Genomic DNA, 19,081 nt, shown 5'->3' on the forward strand with positions numbered 1-19,081 from the left:
TTTGAGTGGTGCATGTTTGGTTTTGTAAGATTACCACAATGAGCCATAATAACTTTCAAATCAGAAAAGTTATAAAGTATCTCCGTAACTTTGTCTATACTGTTTGCCTTTACTAGAGAGGAAAAAGCAAATGTTTTGCAACTCTGGATTCTTGCTCTTGATACTGTTATAATATTAGTTACCTTGATATATTACTTGCCTTTTCATATTTCTGAGTTGCACAGGTCTAGGGGGCACTGTTTATATTGTATTGTTTATGAATGGGAACTTCTGGATTAGTGTGAAGCAGAGGCTCCTCTTTTAGTACCATTTTTAGGTATAGTTTACCTGGAACCATGTTTATGGTTCTCTCCTGGATCTCCTGGTGTATACAATGTGTACACCATCTTGTGCCCTTTAGCTTAGAAGGTCTTTCTGTATTTCTCTGTTTTTGTCACATTTAAAAAAATAAGTCACCTTTAGGATATATTGTATTCTTTAGCATAGTTTTGACCAATGTCAACTTAGGAGAAATTTAAGATTTTTTTGAATTCCTAATATTAATCTCTGACAGCTCTGGGGCTGGGCATTTGGTGAATATCCTCTAAATACTTTTTAAATTTTTACTGAAAATCACATATTTCTGTTTTCAGAAATTTGAAACCATGTATCTTTTTCTTGTAATTCTCCAGACTGCTTCAGAAATGGTAATAGGTTTAGTCCTTCGAGGTTCTTAAAGTTTAATTTTCAGAGAATTACTAACTTGACTAAGTAGCTTAGTATATTTATTTTTCTACCCATACTTTAAATGAACTTTTTCTCACCTAGCAATGCTTTTTATAATTTTGTTTGTATTCTTTTGCTTTTTAAGATGTCCTTTGTTAATGTTATTTTGTTTCTATAATAAATATATACCAACTTTTTTAACAGATAAAATAATTAGGCACAGGGCTTGTACCCTGAAGGATACTGCACATGCTATCATTGCAGCTGAATTAGATCCAGAATTTAATAAACTTTGTGAGGAAATTAAGGAAGCAAGAATAAAAAGAGGTAAGTTGTAGAAATAAACTTGATACTGAAGCCTAGTGTGCTCTGTTCAGGCCAAGAGTCCTTGAATGATGTTTCTTTAGGATTGCTGGTATTATGAAAGTAATATATTTAATGTATTTATTTAATTTCTGATACTAATGTGTTATGTAAATTCTCAAAGATATTTTACAGCTTTACCTACTGTGAAAGTTTTAATGTGATAGTGTGTATTACAGAAATAAAGTGTTTCTTAGTGAAATTTGTTTTGTAGGAGTAGCTTTTTAAAGAATTGATTTCTAAATGGATGTAGATATTAGATATGAAAAGATTTTATTTTTCATCAGTTTACTTTCTGGTACTTTAAAAACATGTTTAGATATACTGTTTTTCCCACCCTAGTGAGATTTATATGCAATTTTGTTATTAGAAACACAGAATTAGCAATTGTGGTTTGTCGATTCAATTTATAATCTTGTCCTTGAGGAACTCACATTTTAGTAGGAGAGAGAGAAATGTAAAACCAATCAAGTACAGTGTGTTGTATGCACTGGCTGAAGCATGTTCAGAGCACAGAGACGAGACCTCCCAGTAGGGAACCCAGCATTTTGATCAGAGTAAGGAGTGAATATAGAAGTGTTCTCTCTAATGGACTAGGGAGGCAGTGACAGAGGAGGAGGAGGTGTATTGCACACAGAGAAAACAATAGCATATGTAAAGGCACAGAGGTGTGAAATGGCTTGATGTGTGTTAAACTGGTATTGCCAAAGCAATACAGAATGCTGGAAATAGGGCTCAAGAGGTGTGGGGTCCAGGACACAAAAATTATGAAGAAACTTTTCTTCTACCTTTTTAGAGAGCTCTTCCCTGACCACCTAATCTGATAGAGGCTTTGGTAGCATTTGGCATTATATTATTTGTTTTTTGGTCATGTCCTCCTTATTTAGGATATCAGCACTTTGAATGTCTTGTTTATATCTCTACTCCAGTCCCTAGAACCCTGTCTGGTATAAAACAGGTTTTCGGTAAATATTTGAATAAATCAATGCCATGCTAAGGAGATTGTAATTTATCTTGTAGATCAGTGTTTTCAAAAATGTCTGCCTATTATCCACTTCAGCTTAGACTTATGAATTAGATTCTGTGAGAATATTAAGGCCAAGAAATCTTTATTTGAACAAACTATCCAAGAGTTTTTATGTACACTGAAGTTTGATAGCCATAGGCAATAGAAATCATTGAAGGATTTTAAGCAGTGAAGTGAATTGGTCGAATTGCCTGGGCGGGAAGAAGTAACATGGTTTCAATGTGCCAGGGTAGGAAGATGGGAGAGCAGTTGAAAAGCTGTTGGAGCCCATTTGAAAATGGTTTGGCAATTTCTAAAAAATTAAACATGGATTTACTGTATGACCCAGTGATTCTACTCTTAGGAATCTACCCAAGAAAAATGAAAATATATGTCCACATAAACACTTGTATGTTCATAGGAGCATTGTTTGTAATAACCACAAACTGGAAACAACCCAGATGTCTGTTAGCTGGTGAATGGGTAAAGAAAACATAGGATACCCATACAAGCACGTACTACTTAGTAATAAAAGGGAACAAAGTACTTTTACACAGTACAACATGGACGAACTTCAAAAACATGCTGGCTGAACATGGTGGCTCACGCCTGTAATCCCAGCATTTTGGGTGGCAGAGGTTGGAGGATCGCTTGAGCCCAGGAGTTTGAGACCAGCCTGGGCAACATGGCAAGATACCATCTCTACAAAAAAATGAAAAACATTAGCTAGGCGTGGTGGTGTACACTTGTGATCCCAGCCATTTGGAAGGCTGAGTTGGGAGGATTGCTTGAGCCTAGAAGGTTGAGGCTGCGGTGAGCCATGTTCATGCCACTGCAGTCCACCCTGGGTGACAGAGCAAGATGTTGTCTCAACAACAAAAAAAAACCCAAAACATTATGCTAAGTAAAAATAGCCAGACCCAGAAGACTACATATTATATGATTTCTTTTATATAAAATGTCCAGAAAAGGCAAGTGTATAGAGACAAAAAGTGGAGTAGTCATTGCCTGGGACAGTTACCTAAAATTGGATTGCTGTGGTGATTTTACAATTCTATACATCTACTAAAAACTATTTATTGTACACTTAAAACAGGTGATTTTTATGTTATATAAATTGTGTCTCAGTAAAGCTGTTGGGGAACAAAAACCTGTTGGAGTAGTCCAGGGTTTTAATTAATGAAGTAGGAAGGGAGTTAGAAGAGATTAATATAAGTGAGATGTAGCCACAGGGATGGAGAGCACTGTGAAGTGAAGGAAGAATAAAGACTGGCTGCTATTTTACTGGTTGAGTGGCTTAGTAGATACTAATACTGCCAATCTAGATAGGGAATATATAAGAACGAACTGTTTTGTTTTGTAGGGAAAGATAAACCAGTTATCTTTAATTTGATCTGTCTTTAGGAAATTCAGTTGGAGATATGAAGTAAGGAGTTGTATATATGGATCAGAAGTTGTATATCTGGATCAGAGATGTTTGGGCTAAAGATACAGATTTGAGAATTATTATATAATAGTAATCGAACCTGAACACAATGATACTTTGCTGGGGAACGTGTAGATTAGAGTAAGAAGAAAAGTGGTTACAGAGAGAACCTGGAGAAAAACCAACTTAAGGACCACATAGAAGAAATAAATCTCTAGTGAAGAAAATTAAGATAGAATGATTAGTCTTAGGAATATAATGCAGGACAACCAAACTGACTGCAGTGTGGTGCAACAGGAAGCAAATAGCATTTTGAAACAGTTCACGGGAATGGGGTTTAGTAGCCCGGTAGACTATTGTACATTCTAAGATGGCAGAGGTCATTATTTTTGGATAATATATAATCTTATTGTTCCACAGTCATAATAATGTAAAATGTGCCCCTTTGTGAATTAAAATGAATAAAAATAGGGCCCCTTTGAGGATTAAGTGTAAACATGGCCTGCCAGATTGTTTTATTTTTATGATTTTATATCTAAGTTTCTTACCCATCTTAAAACAAAAGACACTGCTTTCATTGGAACTGCAGACTGCTCAAGTATAATTAATGACTTTAAAACTCAGTTTTGTATTTGAGATTTTTTTTAAACCTTTTGGTTTATGTAGCTGGGAATATTTAAAGAGGTATTGCTTATCTTCTGCTTGCAGGCTTATCAGTAACATCAGAACAAATAAATCCTCATAGTACTGGAGCTCGGAAGACAGAAACTAGAGTCGAAGAGGCATTTCGGCACAAACAAAGAAATCCAATGGATGTGTGGCACAACTCTGCAAATAAATGTGCATGTGAGTATTTGAGCTCATGTTATCCAGTAGTGAGAACAACTGAGAATGATGCAGATATGTTAGGAATTGGGTACAAAACAAAGTGCTGCTGTTTTCCCATAGCTCTTTTAATCTCTTTTCAGAGGTGAAGAAAAGCTTATGAGGTAAATGCTGAATCAGAAATATATTTCTTTAACTTTATTTGTTGTTTTCTATCCCTATTCAATATTATTTGCTATGACAATTGAACTAGGCTTGAATATTTTCAGTTTTAAACTTTGGTTTTTGGATAGCCATGTGGAGCCAGTAGAATTTTTATCTGCCCCTGTGCTTATCCTCCACTCCTTATACACTATGCAGGATGTTCTCTTTAGGGTGGGAAATGGACACTCCCACATGTGGGTGTGTCTGATCTGGCAACAGGAAGTTGATTTTTCTGAGAGACTATTTTGTGTTCAGTTTGAAAAATTGGCACAGCCTTCTTTTCTTTGTAGTTTTTGTGAGATGTATTTAAAGGGAAAATTGGGAGATTTTTTGTACTCATTCATGTTGATCTATAACATTTCCAAAAGACAAATGTTAATAAACACTGCGTCTTTCTAATAGAGTCCTTCTGTTTCACTAAAGATAGCCTTCCTTGGAAGATACATGCTGTTTTTCTGGTATAAAGGTGATAATCCAGGTTAAGTATCCCTTATCCAAAATGCTTGGGACCCAGAAGTGTTTTGGATTTTGTGTTTTTTTGGATTTTGGAATATTTGCATTGTACTTACTGGTTCAGCATCCCTAATCCAAAAATCAGATATCTGAAATGCTCCAATGAGCAGTTACTTTGAACGACATGTCAGTGCTCAAAAAGTATTGGATTTTGGATACTCAACCTGAACTACTCTGTCAGTAAAGCTAGCTATAATATGTTCTTTCACCAGTGGCATTGAATTTGAATGAATAAACTATACCCGCCTTTTTAAAGCTTGTCCCCTTTTGGTAAGTGGCATTTGTATATGAGAAAGTTTGAGAAAGGACTTAACGATGCCGTGAAACTGATTAAGCCTATTTGGCCTAGTTGTATTTCAGATCATAACTTGGATTGTGTAATGTAGTACTCTAATTTAAACTTTGAAATTCTTTACATTCTATGCATCTGCTACAAATATTTATGAATGAAAATGCATTGAATATTCACTTAAAGAAGTTTTAAGTGCCTTTAAATATTTTAAAAACTTTTTGAATCCACAAATATGAGTTTTGTTTTCTCTTACCAGTAGATGGCATATGCGACCCATAATTTTTCTGTTTTACATTAACTTAAATAAGAAATCTGAATGTCCCTAAGGCATAGTTGCTTTCCTAAGGCCTTAGTTTTGGAAACAAACTCAGTGACGCTATAAAAATTGACTGTAAAGATCGTGTCTCTAAATGGACTTTTCACACAGAGCACCCCGATGAAGGAAGTGGTGTGTGTGTGTGTGTGTATATGTGTGTGTGTATATATATATATATATATATATATATATATATATATATAAATTTATTTATTTATTTATTTTTTCTTGAGACAGAGTCTCTCTCTGTTGCCCAGGCTGGAGTGCAGTGGCTCAATCTTGGCTCACTGCAATCTCCACCTCCTCAGGTTCAAGCAATTCTCCCACCTCAGCTTCCCAAGCAACCGGGACTACAGGCGCCTACCACCACGCCTGGCTGATTTTTTGTATTTTTAGTAGAGGTGGGGTTTTACCATGTTGGTCAGGCAGGTCTCGAACTCCTGACTTCAAGTGATCCGCCTGCCTTGGCCTCCCAAAGCGCTGGAAGTACAGGCATGAGCCACCATGCCTAGCTGGAAATGGTATATTAAGCATTAGGACCACAAATACTAGTATATACTCTTGCCACATGCCAGGTACTGTGAAGATACATCAGTGACTAAAACAAAAATCTCTTCTTGTGGAGCTAATGTGATCTGTTTCTCTTATTTTGCCAAAATTATACCAACCATTAGAAATAATTATATAAGGAAGAGAAAAATACCTCCAGTCCTACTTCCCAAAGATTAAGAACATTTTCTCTTACTGTATTAGCCAGGTCTATTATCCTGGAGTAACTTGCTTCAGCAGGGCTCCCAGCCTTTGCTTATGTACTATATGTCAGGTAGTTGAGGTGACTCTTGATTGAGCAGAGTTCAGCTTCATTTTGCTCTAGTTTCATGGCTTGGGAAAGAAAAAGGGAACCTGTTGTACTTTCAGTTACATGGTTGGAGAATAAGAGAGGTTATGGTGTCAGGAATGGCCTGTCAGGTAGTAAAAGCCTAATAGCGCTAACTTTCAGAGTCAGAGCAAGCTGAATGCTTTTTATTTTTTATATGGACTAGATTAGTTTTTCTTATAGCTAATGGGATGTTTACAAATGCCCATCACCTGAGCCTGTGTACCAGATTTTAACAGCAGATTAATACAGAAATTTTCTTCTCTATGCTAATTACCCTGTAACTTTAAATTATATAAATAGAAATTAATAGGGGAAAAGAATGAAGAGTTAGTGCTAACAGGATTACAGTTTTGAAGGAAAAATACATGTTGAGCCAAATGACTAAATAACTTGAATTTTGGAGATGATTTCAGAAACCTTTAGAAGATATTTTCTTAGGTAAGAAAGAAGAGTAATATTTATAACTAAATTTATCTATTTCTTGTGAATTTACAGAGATGTAGCAGGGATTAAAGATGAAAGAATTAAATAAGTATGTAAATACACTACACTGTTGATAGATTCTAAATTCATATTAAGCAATGTGAATATAAGAAACAAGGGTTGTCATTAAAAGACCATATTCCTTTCTGTCTCTATAAAGCAATTTTTAAACTACAGATTAAACAGCCTACAGTTAGTGATTTCATATTTATATTTTCTTTAAAAAATATCTTTGCCCAGGAAGCTTTTCAGCTTTGATGTATTAAACATATATAGTCTTTTTTTAAGTTAAAATTATTACATTCATAACCACAGAAAAAATGAATATTTTTATTCTCTGATACTTTCAACAAACTAGTATTTAGAATTTGGGGTTAGATACCAGAAGTGATTCAGCTCTAGCATAAGTGGGTTACTTTAATAATTTTTGCATTTAAGTGTTCTGAAGAACACTTAAATGTATTATGCAAGTGTCCCACATTATAAAATAAAAATTAACTTTTTGTTTATTTGAGGGACAATGAGGTAGACTTGCTTAACCATCTACCTCAATTTGATACATATGTGAGAAATTAAAAATTCCAGGATCCATTAATACCTAGAGGCCCTAGCTGCCTACTCATAAAGCTCGTGATAGTTTCTAGCATCTAAGAGTATAGTCCTTACAACTTTTGTAGGCCTCCCTTTTCACATAAGTGACCAAGTATTTATTTTCAGTGTTTTGTGTATGTTGTTGTTGTTGCCTTGATAGCAGAGGGCTTAGTTTTCCTACATATTCTCAAATAACTTTGCAAGAAATTGATGCTGCTGGGTGAACTGTTTGTGCTAGAAGAGATTAACAGCTGGCTCATCAAATTGTCCAAATAACCTTCATAAGGCATCTATCCATGGTCATACTTAACTTTGGGTGATTCCTTTTTCTGGAAGGAGAGGTTTCTTTGTGAGGATACTCTTAACTGTTCTGTTATGCTATATTGAATCATGTCTTTATTTTCTTTCATGATTTAGGAGCTACCTTTTGCTAGCAAAACATCCACCTTCTTGGTGGAAATCCAGGGCTTTGGCCCCAAACTTTCTGGCAGCCTGGTAATGTGGTCATTCTTTAAATGTGTATATTATATGCGTGGCTTTTGGATGTTGAAAATTAGGAACAGTAGTAAAGTAGGATCTAGGATAGTAGAAAAGATTAGTGCTGAATAAACTGATACAGGAAATACATTAAAAAATGTTTTATTCTGCAGAGTTCATCCCTGACTTCATATCCATTCCATTTGTAGGTTGCAAGGATTAGTCAGCATGAATGTCAAGAGCTAAGTAGTTTTTGTTTGTGTGTTACATCAGCATGGGTTTACTTTTCTTTTGGGTCCTGTTTAATAAACATATGTAAAATTGGTATTGCATTCCAAGTTCTACATATCTTTTTTCCTTCCTTGTAAAACAGTTCGGGTTCGGAGAAAATCAAGGCGGAGATCACAGTGGGGTAAAGGAATTATTAAGAAAAGGAAAGTTAATAATTTTAAAAAAGATGAAGAAGACACCAAATTTGCAGACTATGAGAACCATACGGAGGACAGGAAATTATTAGAGAATGGAGAGTTTGAGGTAAGCACTGACTGCCATGAGGAAAATGGAGAAGAGACTGGAGACTTATCTATGACCAATGACGAATCATCCTGTGACATCATGGACATGGACCAGGGGCAGAGGCTTAACAATGGAGCAGGCACAAAAGAGAACTTTGCATCTACTGAGGAGGAAAGTTCAAATGAATCTCTACTGGTCAACAGCAGCAGTTCCTTAAACCCGGAACAGACCTCCAGAAAAGAGACTTTCCTTAAAGGAAATTGTCTAAATGGTGAGGCTTCCACTGACAGTTTTGAAGGAATACCAGTTCTGGAATGTCAGAATGGCAAGCTTGAAGTAGTTTCTTTCTGTGATAGTGGAGATAAATGTAGTTCTGAACAAAAGATTCTTCTGGAGGACCAGTCAAAAGAAAAACCAGAAACTTCGACTGAAAATCATGGAGATGATCTTGAGAAACTAGAGGCACTGGAATGTAGCAATAATGAGAAGTTAGAACCTGGCCCTGATGTGGAGGTTAAAGATGCAGAACTGGATAAAGAAGGTAGAGCTAATATTTGAAAAATCTTCTGAAGGTTTAAACTCCAGAGTTAATTCGTTGCGTATTTTATCTGGTTCCCAGTAGTAATAGTTGATGAATAATTATAGCCCTCTGAGAATCTGTTAAAGTTTTCATCCTGTTCTCTAGAAAAGCACACACACGTGCACGCACACACACACACAGAGGCATGCACCAAATTTTGCTGTAAGTTTCAGAGGGTGTATCATTTCGAGTGCATTGCTTTATTGGCCGCTTACTCTTCTGCCTCCTGCCTGATTATCACCCCTAGCCTCAGGGATTTATGACTGAAAGCTAAGTAAATCCACAGGTGTTAAGAAGATGGAATTCCAAGAAGAATTATTGGCATGGGCTGGGTGTGGGCAGAGAAGACTTGGTGATAATAGCAGTATGATATATTTGGAAGAGTAATATAGACCTAGATTAAATTACTGCTCTTGTTCATTATAATCATGTGACTTTGAGCTCATTATTTACACTCTCCAAGCTTTTTTTTTCATCTAGGAAATTCAACTTCAGAATGGTGTTGTTGCAGGGATTAAATAAATCGTGTATTTTAATTGCCTCTTGTGGCAACTGGCACATACTAAGGTACATTCATTCCAGGCAGTCATTGTTAGTTGAATCCAAGGGCTGTTCAGTCTAAAAGCCTTCATTGCTTTATAAGTCCAATAGTGGAGGAAAGAAGCGGAGCGATCATTGTCAAGTTTACCTTGTTCTCAGGGAATCAGAGTACTCTCCCAGCTTCTGACTTCTTATGGCTACATGATTCATTTAAGAAGCAGCAGAAAGAGGGAGTTAAGGGTTTCTAGCCTGTCTTTATCATTATTCTTTAGCCCATAGCAGGGTCTGGGATGAGTTGATATCTACCCTGCTCAATATACATTTCCTTCCTGGATAGGTACTCTTATAGGAGGCTATCTTGAAATTATATTATTTTCTCTAAATTGTGTGGAGTGGAGTACACAGCTTCAGCCTGGGATTTGGGCTATGTGGGAAAAGTTTTTTTTTTTTTTTTTTCTGCCAGTATTTTAAGTCCTTTAGCAGAGTTAGGAAGCAGGAAAATATTATTCAAAGTCTAAGAATTCCTTTAATGGATAAAGAGAAATTTACTGTTCTTAAATGCTACCTGTTAAACATTTGTCTTATTCTTCAATATTTAATACTAAAATAGTTTTCAGAGTAGTATTCATTCTGGGCTATCAGATAGACAGAACTTTAAAAATATGTTAAAGCTAGGGTTAAGTAATGAATATAACAGCATGGGAAAAGTGGAGAAGGAATCTGGTATGAGGCCGAATGGGTGGGGATAGAAGAGCCTATTTTAATGCTGATTTCTATGAGATTTCCATAAGCGTGCTGAAAAAGGCTTAAGTTAATATTGTGTTCAGTTGGTGATCTAAACACTATAAAGATAATTGTTGTGTAAAAGTTTGACCTGAAGCTTTCATTTGGAATTATCAGGACAGTATCTTAATCTGAGTTTTCAGGCCTCTAGAAGTCCATGGATGTAGTAATGAGGATCAATATGATTTTAACAAAACTCCTAGCATATGGTAATTGAACTATGAAGTCTTTCACATTAAAAGCAGCCTGAAATATAAGATTTCTCTGATATATCATGACACATGTTTTTGAAGGCAATATTTTGGTTCTTTTGCTGTTTGTTTTATAAAGCAGGCATTGAGAAGAAGGATGAGTTTAAAGACTTGGGAGTAAGAAATAAGAGGACTAATGTAGGATGGAGGCGGGTCCCTGCATTGAGACACTTAATAAATATGTTCTCCTTAGTGTCCCTGACATGGGCCACATCCTGTATGAAATTCTGAAACAGTCCAAGTTTGTCTTTGTGTTCCTTCCCCTTACTCACCCTCCTCTTAAGAGTTGTCCTACTTAGGGGAGCACAGGGCTTCATGGTCTACCCACCCTTTGTACCCCTCAGAGTGCCTGGGTTCGTGAAGTTATGCTTAGCCACCTTAAAATTTCTGTTTGTTTAGTGTGGCTGGTCTCAGCAAAATGTGAGGAGGAAAGTAATTAGATTATACTAATTTACTCTAAGGTAGGAAAGAACACCAGCCCTATTACACTTTTAATGGATTTAGATTTTTAAGAAAAAATGTTAAACTCTGGATCAATTTCTAATAGAATTTTAGGCAGTGTAACAGATAAGAAATTTCAGGCAATGCTGAAGGGAATGTTTTAGGTTGGGAGGCAAATGTGTAGACAGGTGGGCCCCACTTTTGTTAGTATCTGCTTTTCTAGGTTGCTTCCCTTCTTGTGGTTCTGAAAGCTCCCAGTTGTAAAATGGTAGCTGTCATAGAGTGAAGGCTGTTTGTTAAGTCATTGCTTAGAGGTGAAGATTGCTTTTATCTTCCTTTTGGTGGATATGCTTATTAGGTGATACTCTAGTATGACTTGGCTTTTTAAGTTGTAGCTTAGTTTTCTTTAGTTTGGTTACTTAGTCTTACCAATAGAAAATCTACCACATTGGGTTGCTTTAAAAAAAATCACTTAAGAATACACCCTTCCTCATTGCAAAAGGGATTTGTGTGGTAGGTAAAAGAATTTATAACTGCTTAAGACTGGTTTTTCTTAACTTTTACTTGCTGCAGTGTATTTTTTGTCTCAATTATAGGTGCTTCTAAAGTAAAGAAATACCGTAAATTAATTTTAGAGCAGGCAAAAACGACAAGCTTGGAACTGGTTCCAGAAGAGCCATCTGAGCCTGTGCCTCCTCTTATAGTTGATCGTGAGAGATTGAAGGTAAGCTTAGCTATTCCCAGTCAGTTTTAAATGAGTGCACGGAGATTTGAATGTGTTTGTAGGCAGTTGAGTAAAACTAGTTTTCCTGCTTTAACCCTGAAATATAAATGCCTCAGAGCTCCTAGTAAAAAAGAGTTATGTGTATTTTAAGGAGTTGAAAGATACGGGAATAGTCCAAGATATTCTAAGGGAATAATTTTAAGCCCTCAGATCTTTTAATTTCATGTTCACTGTTACATCCTAGCTTTATGGTGTTTATTGACTAGCCATTTGAATATACAATTTCAGTTTGACCAGTGAAATCAAATTACATTTTATTCTCTTCTATTTTTTCTTAGAAATTGCTTGATTTGTTGGTGGATAAAAGCAACAATCTGGCAGTTGATCAGCTTGAGAGATTATATTCTCTTCTTAGTCAGTGTATCTACCGTCATCGTAAAGATTATGACAAATCACAACTTGTAGAGGTAAGTGTTTAGTTTATCTGTAGAATAAACAAATACTTGATTTTACTTGTTCCAAAGAAAAGAGAAAAAAGTTATTTTGCCTACATCTATGTCTTTTACCAAGTAACTGAAGAATGTTTTGAAGATTTAAGACAAGAATCATTAAGAGTTACAGTTTGAAGAATAAAGCCTTTCTGTACCATTTTGTCTCTGGAAAGAAGTAATCAGGGGTTCCTTTTTTTTTTTGTCAAAACACAGAAATCCTTCGTTCTAGGGTGGTAAATATACAGAAATAGTATGTCACAATTCTCTCCCTACTTGCTTATAACTGATGTGCCAATTGAGCCTGTCACTTGGGCTTGTTGGATGTGGTCATGGCCCCACACTCCTTATCACTGCTTCCTAGGTAGCCACTGCCGATATAAAGGCGTTGGCATGCACAGTGAGACCTATTTGCCGTTAATGGTTGGAAGATAACTCAAAAGTCATCTTATTTTAGTCAAATCTAGTCCTATAAATTAGCCATATGAAGGAGTGACTGTCCTTTTGCTGAGATACTTTCAGAGATGAGACATTCCCTTTCTAGACAACTCTGAACCAAGGGAAATTCTTCCTGTATAAATATAAGCTTGTATCTTTGTTTATATAATTTCCATCATTAAACCACACTTCTGCCTTTTCAGGTCATCTGAGCAAATGTAGTCAACTCATCTACCCACAAAATGGCTAAATGACTTAATTCAACTCTCTTTGTTGATTTGCCTGTTAGTTTGTTTATCTGGTGGTCTGTCTATTAAATGTTTATTGAGTACCTGCAGTGCCAGATGCTGTGCTGGGTGTTTGGAATGCAAAAAATGAGTAAGACAAAGTCTCTGCTCTCAAGGAATATTTTTAGTATATTAAAGATTTATATGTAAAGGATATAGTTATTTTTCATGTGTAATTTTCTTTTCTTATTTGGCAATATATGATAAAACATTTAGCAGGAGTGATTTTTGTTTCTTCCACATGGAAGAACTTGTTGTTCGGATGATGATCTGTTAATACAGCCTGTTAGTTTTGCAGAGATGTAGAATAGAATTTCTTTGGAGCTGTTTAAAGGGAAAGGAAAAGTGCAAGTGTCTTAGATGTATTTGACATTTGCCCACCTGAATAAAATGTGCGGGGTAGAGTTATTCACATTTTTTTTTAAATTCTAGAACTTCTTTGTTCATATGGTTGCAGTTTTATTAGCTTGAATGCATTAAATACTCCTCACCAGTAAAACATCTCAGTGTGGAATCCTAATAATCTAGAGGCCTAGTTTAGGAAGGGAAGGGATTGATAACAGAATCAGCAGTGAGTGGCTTTCGTGGTGGTAGTGATGGAAGCCACTCATTCTGGCTCTTTTTTTAACCCTGTCTTTTCAGCTCTGGTTGGAATGAATAGAAGTGGGAACACAATGCATTCTGCTTTTTGGCATAAGTTTCACTATACTGAATGCGTTTATTTTGCTTTGGGAGTTAGTGAAATATAATGAGGGAAGGAAGGGCTCAGTCTCTGGAGTGAGGCTGCCTGTATTCAAATCCTGATTGCCACCTGTTAGCTGTCAAATTATTTATCCCCTCTGTGCCTCAGTTTCTTTATCTGTAAAATGGGCCTGATAGTAATACATTTGTTCAATCTTCAATGTTATGGGAGTTAAAACTATATATAAAAATTATATATATGTGCATACATATAAATACAAATATTTACTTATATTTATATATTTTATATATAGAAATCTCTTAGTAAATATCTGGCATAATAACTTACTCATTAAGTGTTGCTATCATCATCCTTATATTCATATTACTCATACCTCATACTGATATTACTGGCATAATAAGTTAGTTATTTGTTGAGTGTGACCATCATCATCATCATCCTTATTGGCCTAAATATAAAATAGGAGGTACTTGGAAGTATCTAGGGGAGATAGTCTTAATTACCTATGGTATTATAATCCGGAAAATATTCAAAGTTTAACCTGTATCTCAAATTCATTCCCTAAAAATTTAAAGTGAATTCTTCCATAATGAGGAACACTTTTGTCTTTCCTTTAAGAGATAACATGCATTTTTTTTCCTTTTATAGGAGATGGAAAGAACAGTTCATATGTTTGAGACATTCCTATGAACTTTTCAAGATGAGTGGTTTATCCTCTCCAATCTGCTCCTCACAGAGCAGTCTTCTGAGCCATTCAATTTCAAATTGCACCAATTATGTGCAGAGCCTTGGTGTAAAGTGCTCTCTCACTCATTCTTTCTCTCTGTTGAATTTGGTGCTATTGTCTCAGGTACCTGAAACCAACCAGCCTACAAGAACCAAACAGAACTTCAGAAACATGTTGTATTTTCCACAAATAAAAAATACAACCCCACAGCTTGGAGATTTTGGTGCTACAGAAACTGCTCTCGCTTCTGCTCCTCTTTTTGTGCACTCTCTTTTGGAGACTCCTCTCTTAGGGAGCAGACCAGCAAACAGGAGGAAACTGGATGGGGGCAGTTCTAACTGTGTTGAATTGTTTAAACAGTGGGCAACTTGTTATTTTTTTTTTCCTCCATTTTACCCCTTTAATCATATTTTTCCCCCATCTGGGTAATGGACTGAAACCTGTTTTAGAGTTGGCTATGGTCTGTTCTGGTGGGAAGCTGAAGAAACTGGATGAAATTAGGTCAGGCTCTTTAGAACTGCCTTTAACGTGCCTTTTTATTCATTTGAGGAAGATAAGGCTAAAAGGATGGGCTGTTTGAAGCAAATAAATTAGAAATCTTTCTTTGGTCACAACCTTGAAAATAAGTTTTGATACTCTATGTCATTAAGAGACAACCAGTGTTTGGGTATGAAATGCCTGTCTTATTCTCAGAGCTCAATCAAGACACCCAGTAAGCCACATAATATACTAAAATGGTAAGTTTCTTGTAAGGTCTGTTTTGGTTTAAGAAACATGAATAACAACAACGAATAATACACAGTCCACCACACAAAAAAACAAAACACAAAACTCCATATGTTTTGGTATTGCTAACAATGATGACTAGAAAATAAATAGATAGCAGCCATTTTTCCTTCTGTCAGTGGCAATTTAATAGTTATTCATGTTTGAGTTCCCAGAGAAAAATGGTTTTCATATGTAGTAAATTGTTATTTTGTTTTAAAGCCAGGATTTGCCAAATGGACAGAAAAGAGAGGAATTCATCAGAAGCTCCATAAAATTCATTTTCTGTATGCTTAATTGCAAACGAGCTCTGGTATGGTCCTTGAATAACAGTATTAATGTTTAAATCCCATCTCCTAAGCTTACCTTCACAACTCCTCTTTTTGATTGGAAACCATTTTGAATCTTGTTGAGTGATTTCTGTGAATTGTATGTATCTGAAATTAATTATGGGTTACTAGTTTTACAAAAACTTTCTACAAATTTGGAGACACAGTCTAGGCAGTTGCAACAAGGCAAAGGATGCAGTGACTTTTTTTATCAGATGATTTTTTAAACAAAAAGATAGAAAATTTTGCCGACAAGTTGGCTTGGTATCTTCATTCATTGTAGCCGTTAGCTGCAGGTGTGTCTTTCCAATATATGCAACACATGTAGTTTGGGTTTTAATTAGGGCGAATGGTCTTGGACTACTGCAGAGATTCTGAGCTACCTCAGCTTTTTGTATTTTAGTTACCAACAGTGTTTACAGAGTCCTGTAATCACTTTGCCACCGTTTACATCCTGAAGCTAAGGTACTTGTCTCCTTGTCTCTGGCTCTTTGTAGTGTGCAGAAAGCATACTTTGGCCATAGCCTACTGCAGTAATCCAAAGTGCTTCTTTGCATTTACATTTACATCTAACGCCTTCTAATTCTAGCTTAATTTTTTTTTAAATGCCACGTGTTTTCTTTGTACCTAGTCTGTGAAGTTTCTGTAATATCCAGTTAGTCATACAAGTCAAGATGCTACCCATGTAGACACACTGTATTTTTAAGGTGGGCAAGTGCGATTAACGATGAACCATTTTAAAGGGGAGGTTATTTGAAACCTCTAATTTGATTATTGGGAGGATTTTCATGCTTTCTTTAGTATTTATTACCATCATACCGATTCAAACTATTTTATTGTCTAATACATTAGCATTTTGTATTTTGATGGAAATTGTTACAGAATTTAAAGATTTGATGAAATAAGATGTAGCAGATTTTTTGTAGCAAGTTTCTGGTAAAAGGGTTTTTTGCAAGTCTCAGGTTCTTGCTGCACTATTTTTTTTTAAATATTTATTCCAGTTATTCTAATTCAGAAGCATTCTTTTCAAGTAACAGCAGCACTTGTGAAAGGAAAAAAAAAACGCACACGTTTCTTAGTAGGTTACTAAATTTGTACAATTAATTAAGATTTTAGCCATCAGTGAGTTTGAAAAGGGAAATGTATTTATTTTCAGCATTAAAATGCTTCCAAAAGATCAAGTTGCTTTTGTTTGTTTGTTTTTTTAACCGTAATGTAGATGGAGAAATTGGAGGCAACCTCAGTATAGGAACTGCCACTTTGAACAGTTTAGGTCTTAAAGAGAAAGTCAATCTAATGCCAAGGGGAGAACAATGAGCTGAAATTGTACCAACTCCTCTGGCCCTCTTTCCCTCAATTAAAAAAACACACTTACCAGTTTTGCTTATTTTACAGATATCTGGTGGTTCTATAGTTTAAAGCAGCTTGTGAAATTATCTAAGTGAACTCAATTTTGTTTACCTTTCTGTAAGTTTTTCATTTTTGCTGTATAGCATTGGCAAAAATATGTACAAATTGACCTCTGTTCTTATTTCCTATTGTGAGCATTATAAATGATAAGCTCCTATGTAAAACCTTGCTCTCAGATGAGTAAAATATGTATCACAGCATAGCTCAGCAATAGTTCATGCTCAGCTGTGGGGACCCTGGGAGCTTTTTGAAGATGATGGAACCGCACTAGGGTTGAAACTGATGGCTGTGGAGTTAATTGTGTTTTCGAGCTTGAATCTCACCTGTGATTTTTTTTTTTTTAATGTTGTTTCATGACTTGATTTTTCTCATAAGCCAATGTATTTGTAGGTTTACTGGATTTTATTTTTAGGGAGTGGGTAATTTCTTCCTTTTTTTGATTAAGTTGGTTCAGCTATGGTGCTATTCAGTAGGTATCTTCAGTGTCAGGTCCCGTAGCTGAATGCCATTGTTATTATAATTATTATTTGTAATCACATTGTAAGCTTGAATTTGGGCTTGTACCTGCATCTTTTGTATTCTGTACATCTGGTTACTTAGACTTTGGGAGTCCCATTTGGTTTCAGTCATGTATGTCTACTTTGTAGTTTAAGTAGACTTCATCAACTATGGTCTATTTTGGGTTTGTAGTTTTAATTTAGAATTGTGTTAAATTGATGTTTTGCATTTGACTTCATTTTACATTAGTTGAAGTAAATTATTTAATTTTTGAATTCTGGAATTTGAACATTTACTGTAATTTGTAATATAACTGCTGTGAAATACTTGAATAAAGATGACAAGAAAAACATGTCTTTCTTTAGCTTAATTATGATCACTGTTGGCTACAAATGCAGTGCTACTTTTCTAGCTGATTTAGACTGTTTTAGAGAGAGGCATATTGCTGTTTATTAAGCACCCAAAAAGTCGTGTTATATGTTCCTTTTAGATTTTAAGTACACCTCACGATTTTTTAGCTGAAAGCTTTTTATGTTGAGAAAGTGTGGTTTTAGTTTTAGTTGAAGATTGTCTAAAATATGTTGTATAGAAGCAAATGGATTACTTCTGAGATTTGTTTTTCTAGCTGGCAGACTATACGATAACATATGATCAGGTCATATGGTTCATTAGTTTAAAATGTTTTCCTTTTTATCGGGTTGTTATCAGCATACTTTGTACAGTATAGCACATAATATGGACAGAGATTTCATACCAGAGTTTTGAAGGGCTTACTGCAAGTGAATAGAATGTTCTTGGCTTCAGAATACCTATTTTTCCTGTGTGCCTTGAGACTCCTTTTCATGTTCCTGTAGTACACTGATCTTCCTCAATATAAATCCTTACTTTTGTTTTTTGAATCACAGTAAAAAAGATGGATTTTAGTTAAGACTTTGTTTTGTCTGATTTTTCAGATTCTATAATTTCAACTTTTGTCTGTATCAAAAGATTGGTAATAATAAACCTGCAAAACATATTTTTAACACTGTCTGAATGTTTAGATAAAGAGCTTATAATTTGAGGCTCAATCAAGTTTTTTGGACTCTGGAGATGAAGTTAAGTTTTATTTATCTAGTTTTAGTTTCCATAAGACTCAAAACTACAGTAAAATCTGAGGCAAATCTTTAAATCTATTTCATGTTATCCCTGTACCCTGACACCTACAAAGTTATCTAGTGACTGTTTAAAAATATATACATTCCCTCTTTTACCCCCACATTCATATGTTTGTTATGTGCCTGGCATTATGCCAGGCATGTGGGATACACAAATAACATATTCCTGTTCTCAGGTAGCTTAGAGTCTGCCAGGGGAATGGTATATATACCAGTAGTAATGATTCAGTGGAATAAGTGCTTTAACAGAAGGGACACAACGTTCAGAGTTCTGGGAAGGGAACCAATTAATTATGTTTAGGAATGGGGGAAATAAGGAAAGACTTCAGAGAAAGTTGGCATTATATTTGCTCTTCATCTCTATCT

At 35.4% G+C, this 19,081-nt stretch overlaps 1 protein-coding gene across 6 annotated transcripts in view; it reads left to right on the plus strand.

The window, feature by feature from the left end:
* Positions 1-19,081, plus strand: part of ATAD2B (ATPase family AAA domain containing 2B) — a 233,208-nt gene that overhangs the window by 156,426 nt on the left and 57,701 nt on the right. For 3 of the 6 annotated variants that reach the window (XR_008522477.2, XM_054548330.2, XM_054548331.2), the window contains exons 23-27: positions 910-1,032; positions 4,209-4,346; positions 8,455-9,138; positions 11,789-11,916; positions 12,255-12,383. Coding sequence is in view for 5 of the 6 variants with exons in the window: in XM_054548330.2 (XP_054404305.1) it covers positions 910-1,032; positions 4,209-4,346; positions 8,455-9,138; positions 11,789-11,916; positions 12,255-12,383 (1,202 nt within the window). In the remaining variant the exon portion in view is untranslated. Of the gene's footprint in view, positions 1-909; positions 1,033-4,208; positions 4,347-8,454; positions 9,139-11,788; positions 11,917-12,254; positions 12,384-13,045; positions 14,056-14,480; positions 17,912-19,081 lie in introns of those variants that run through there. The other 3 variants (XM_054548332.2, XM_054548333.2, XM_054548334.2) reach the window with 2 other exon arrangements.

This window comes from Pongo abelii, chromosome 12 (assembly GCF_028885655.2).
Source record: "Pongo abelii isolate AG06213 chromosome 12, NHGRI_mPonAbe1-v2.0_pri, whole genome shotgun sequence".
NCBI classification, from domain to species: Eukaryota; Metazoa; Chordata; class Mammalia; order Primates; family Hominidae; genus Pongo; species Pongo abelii.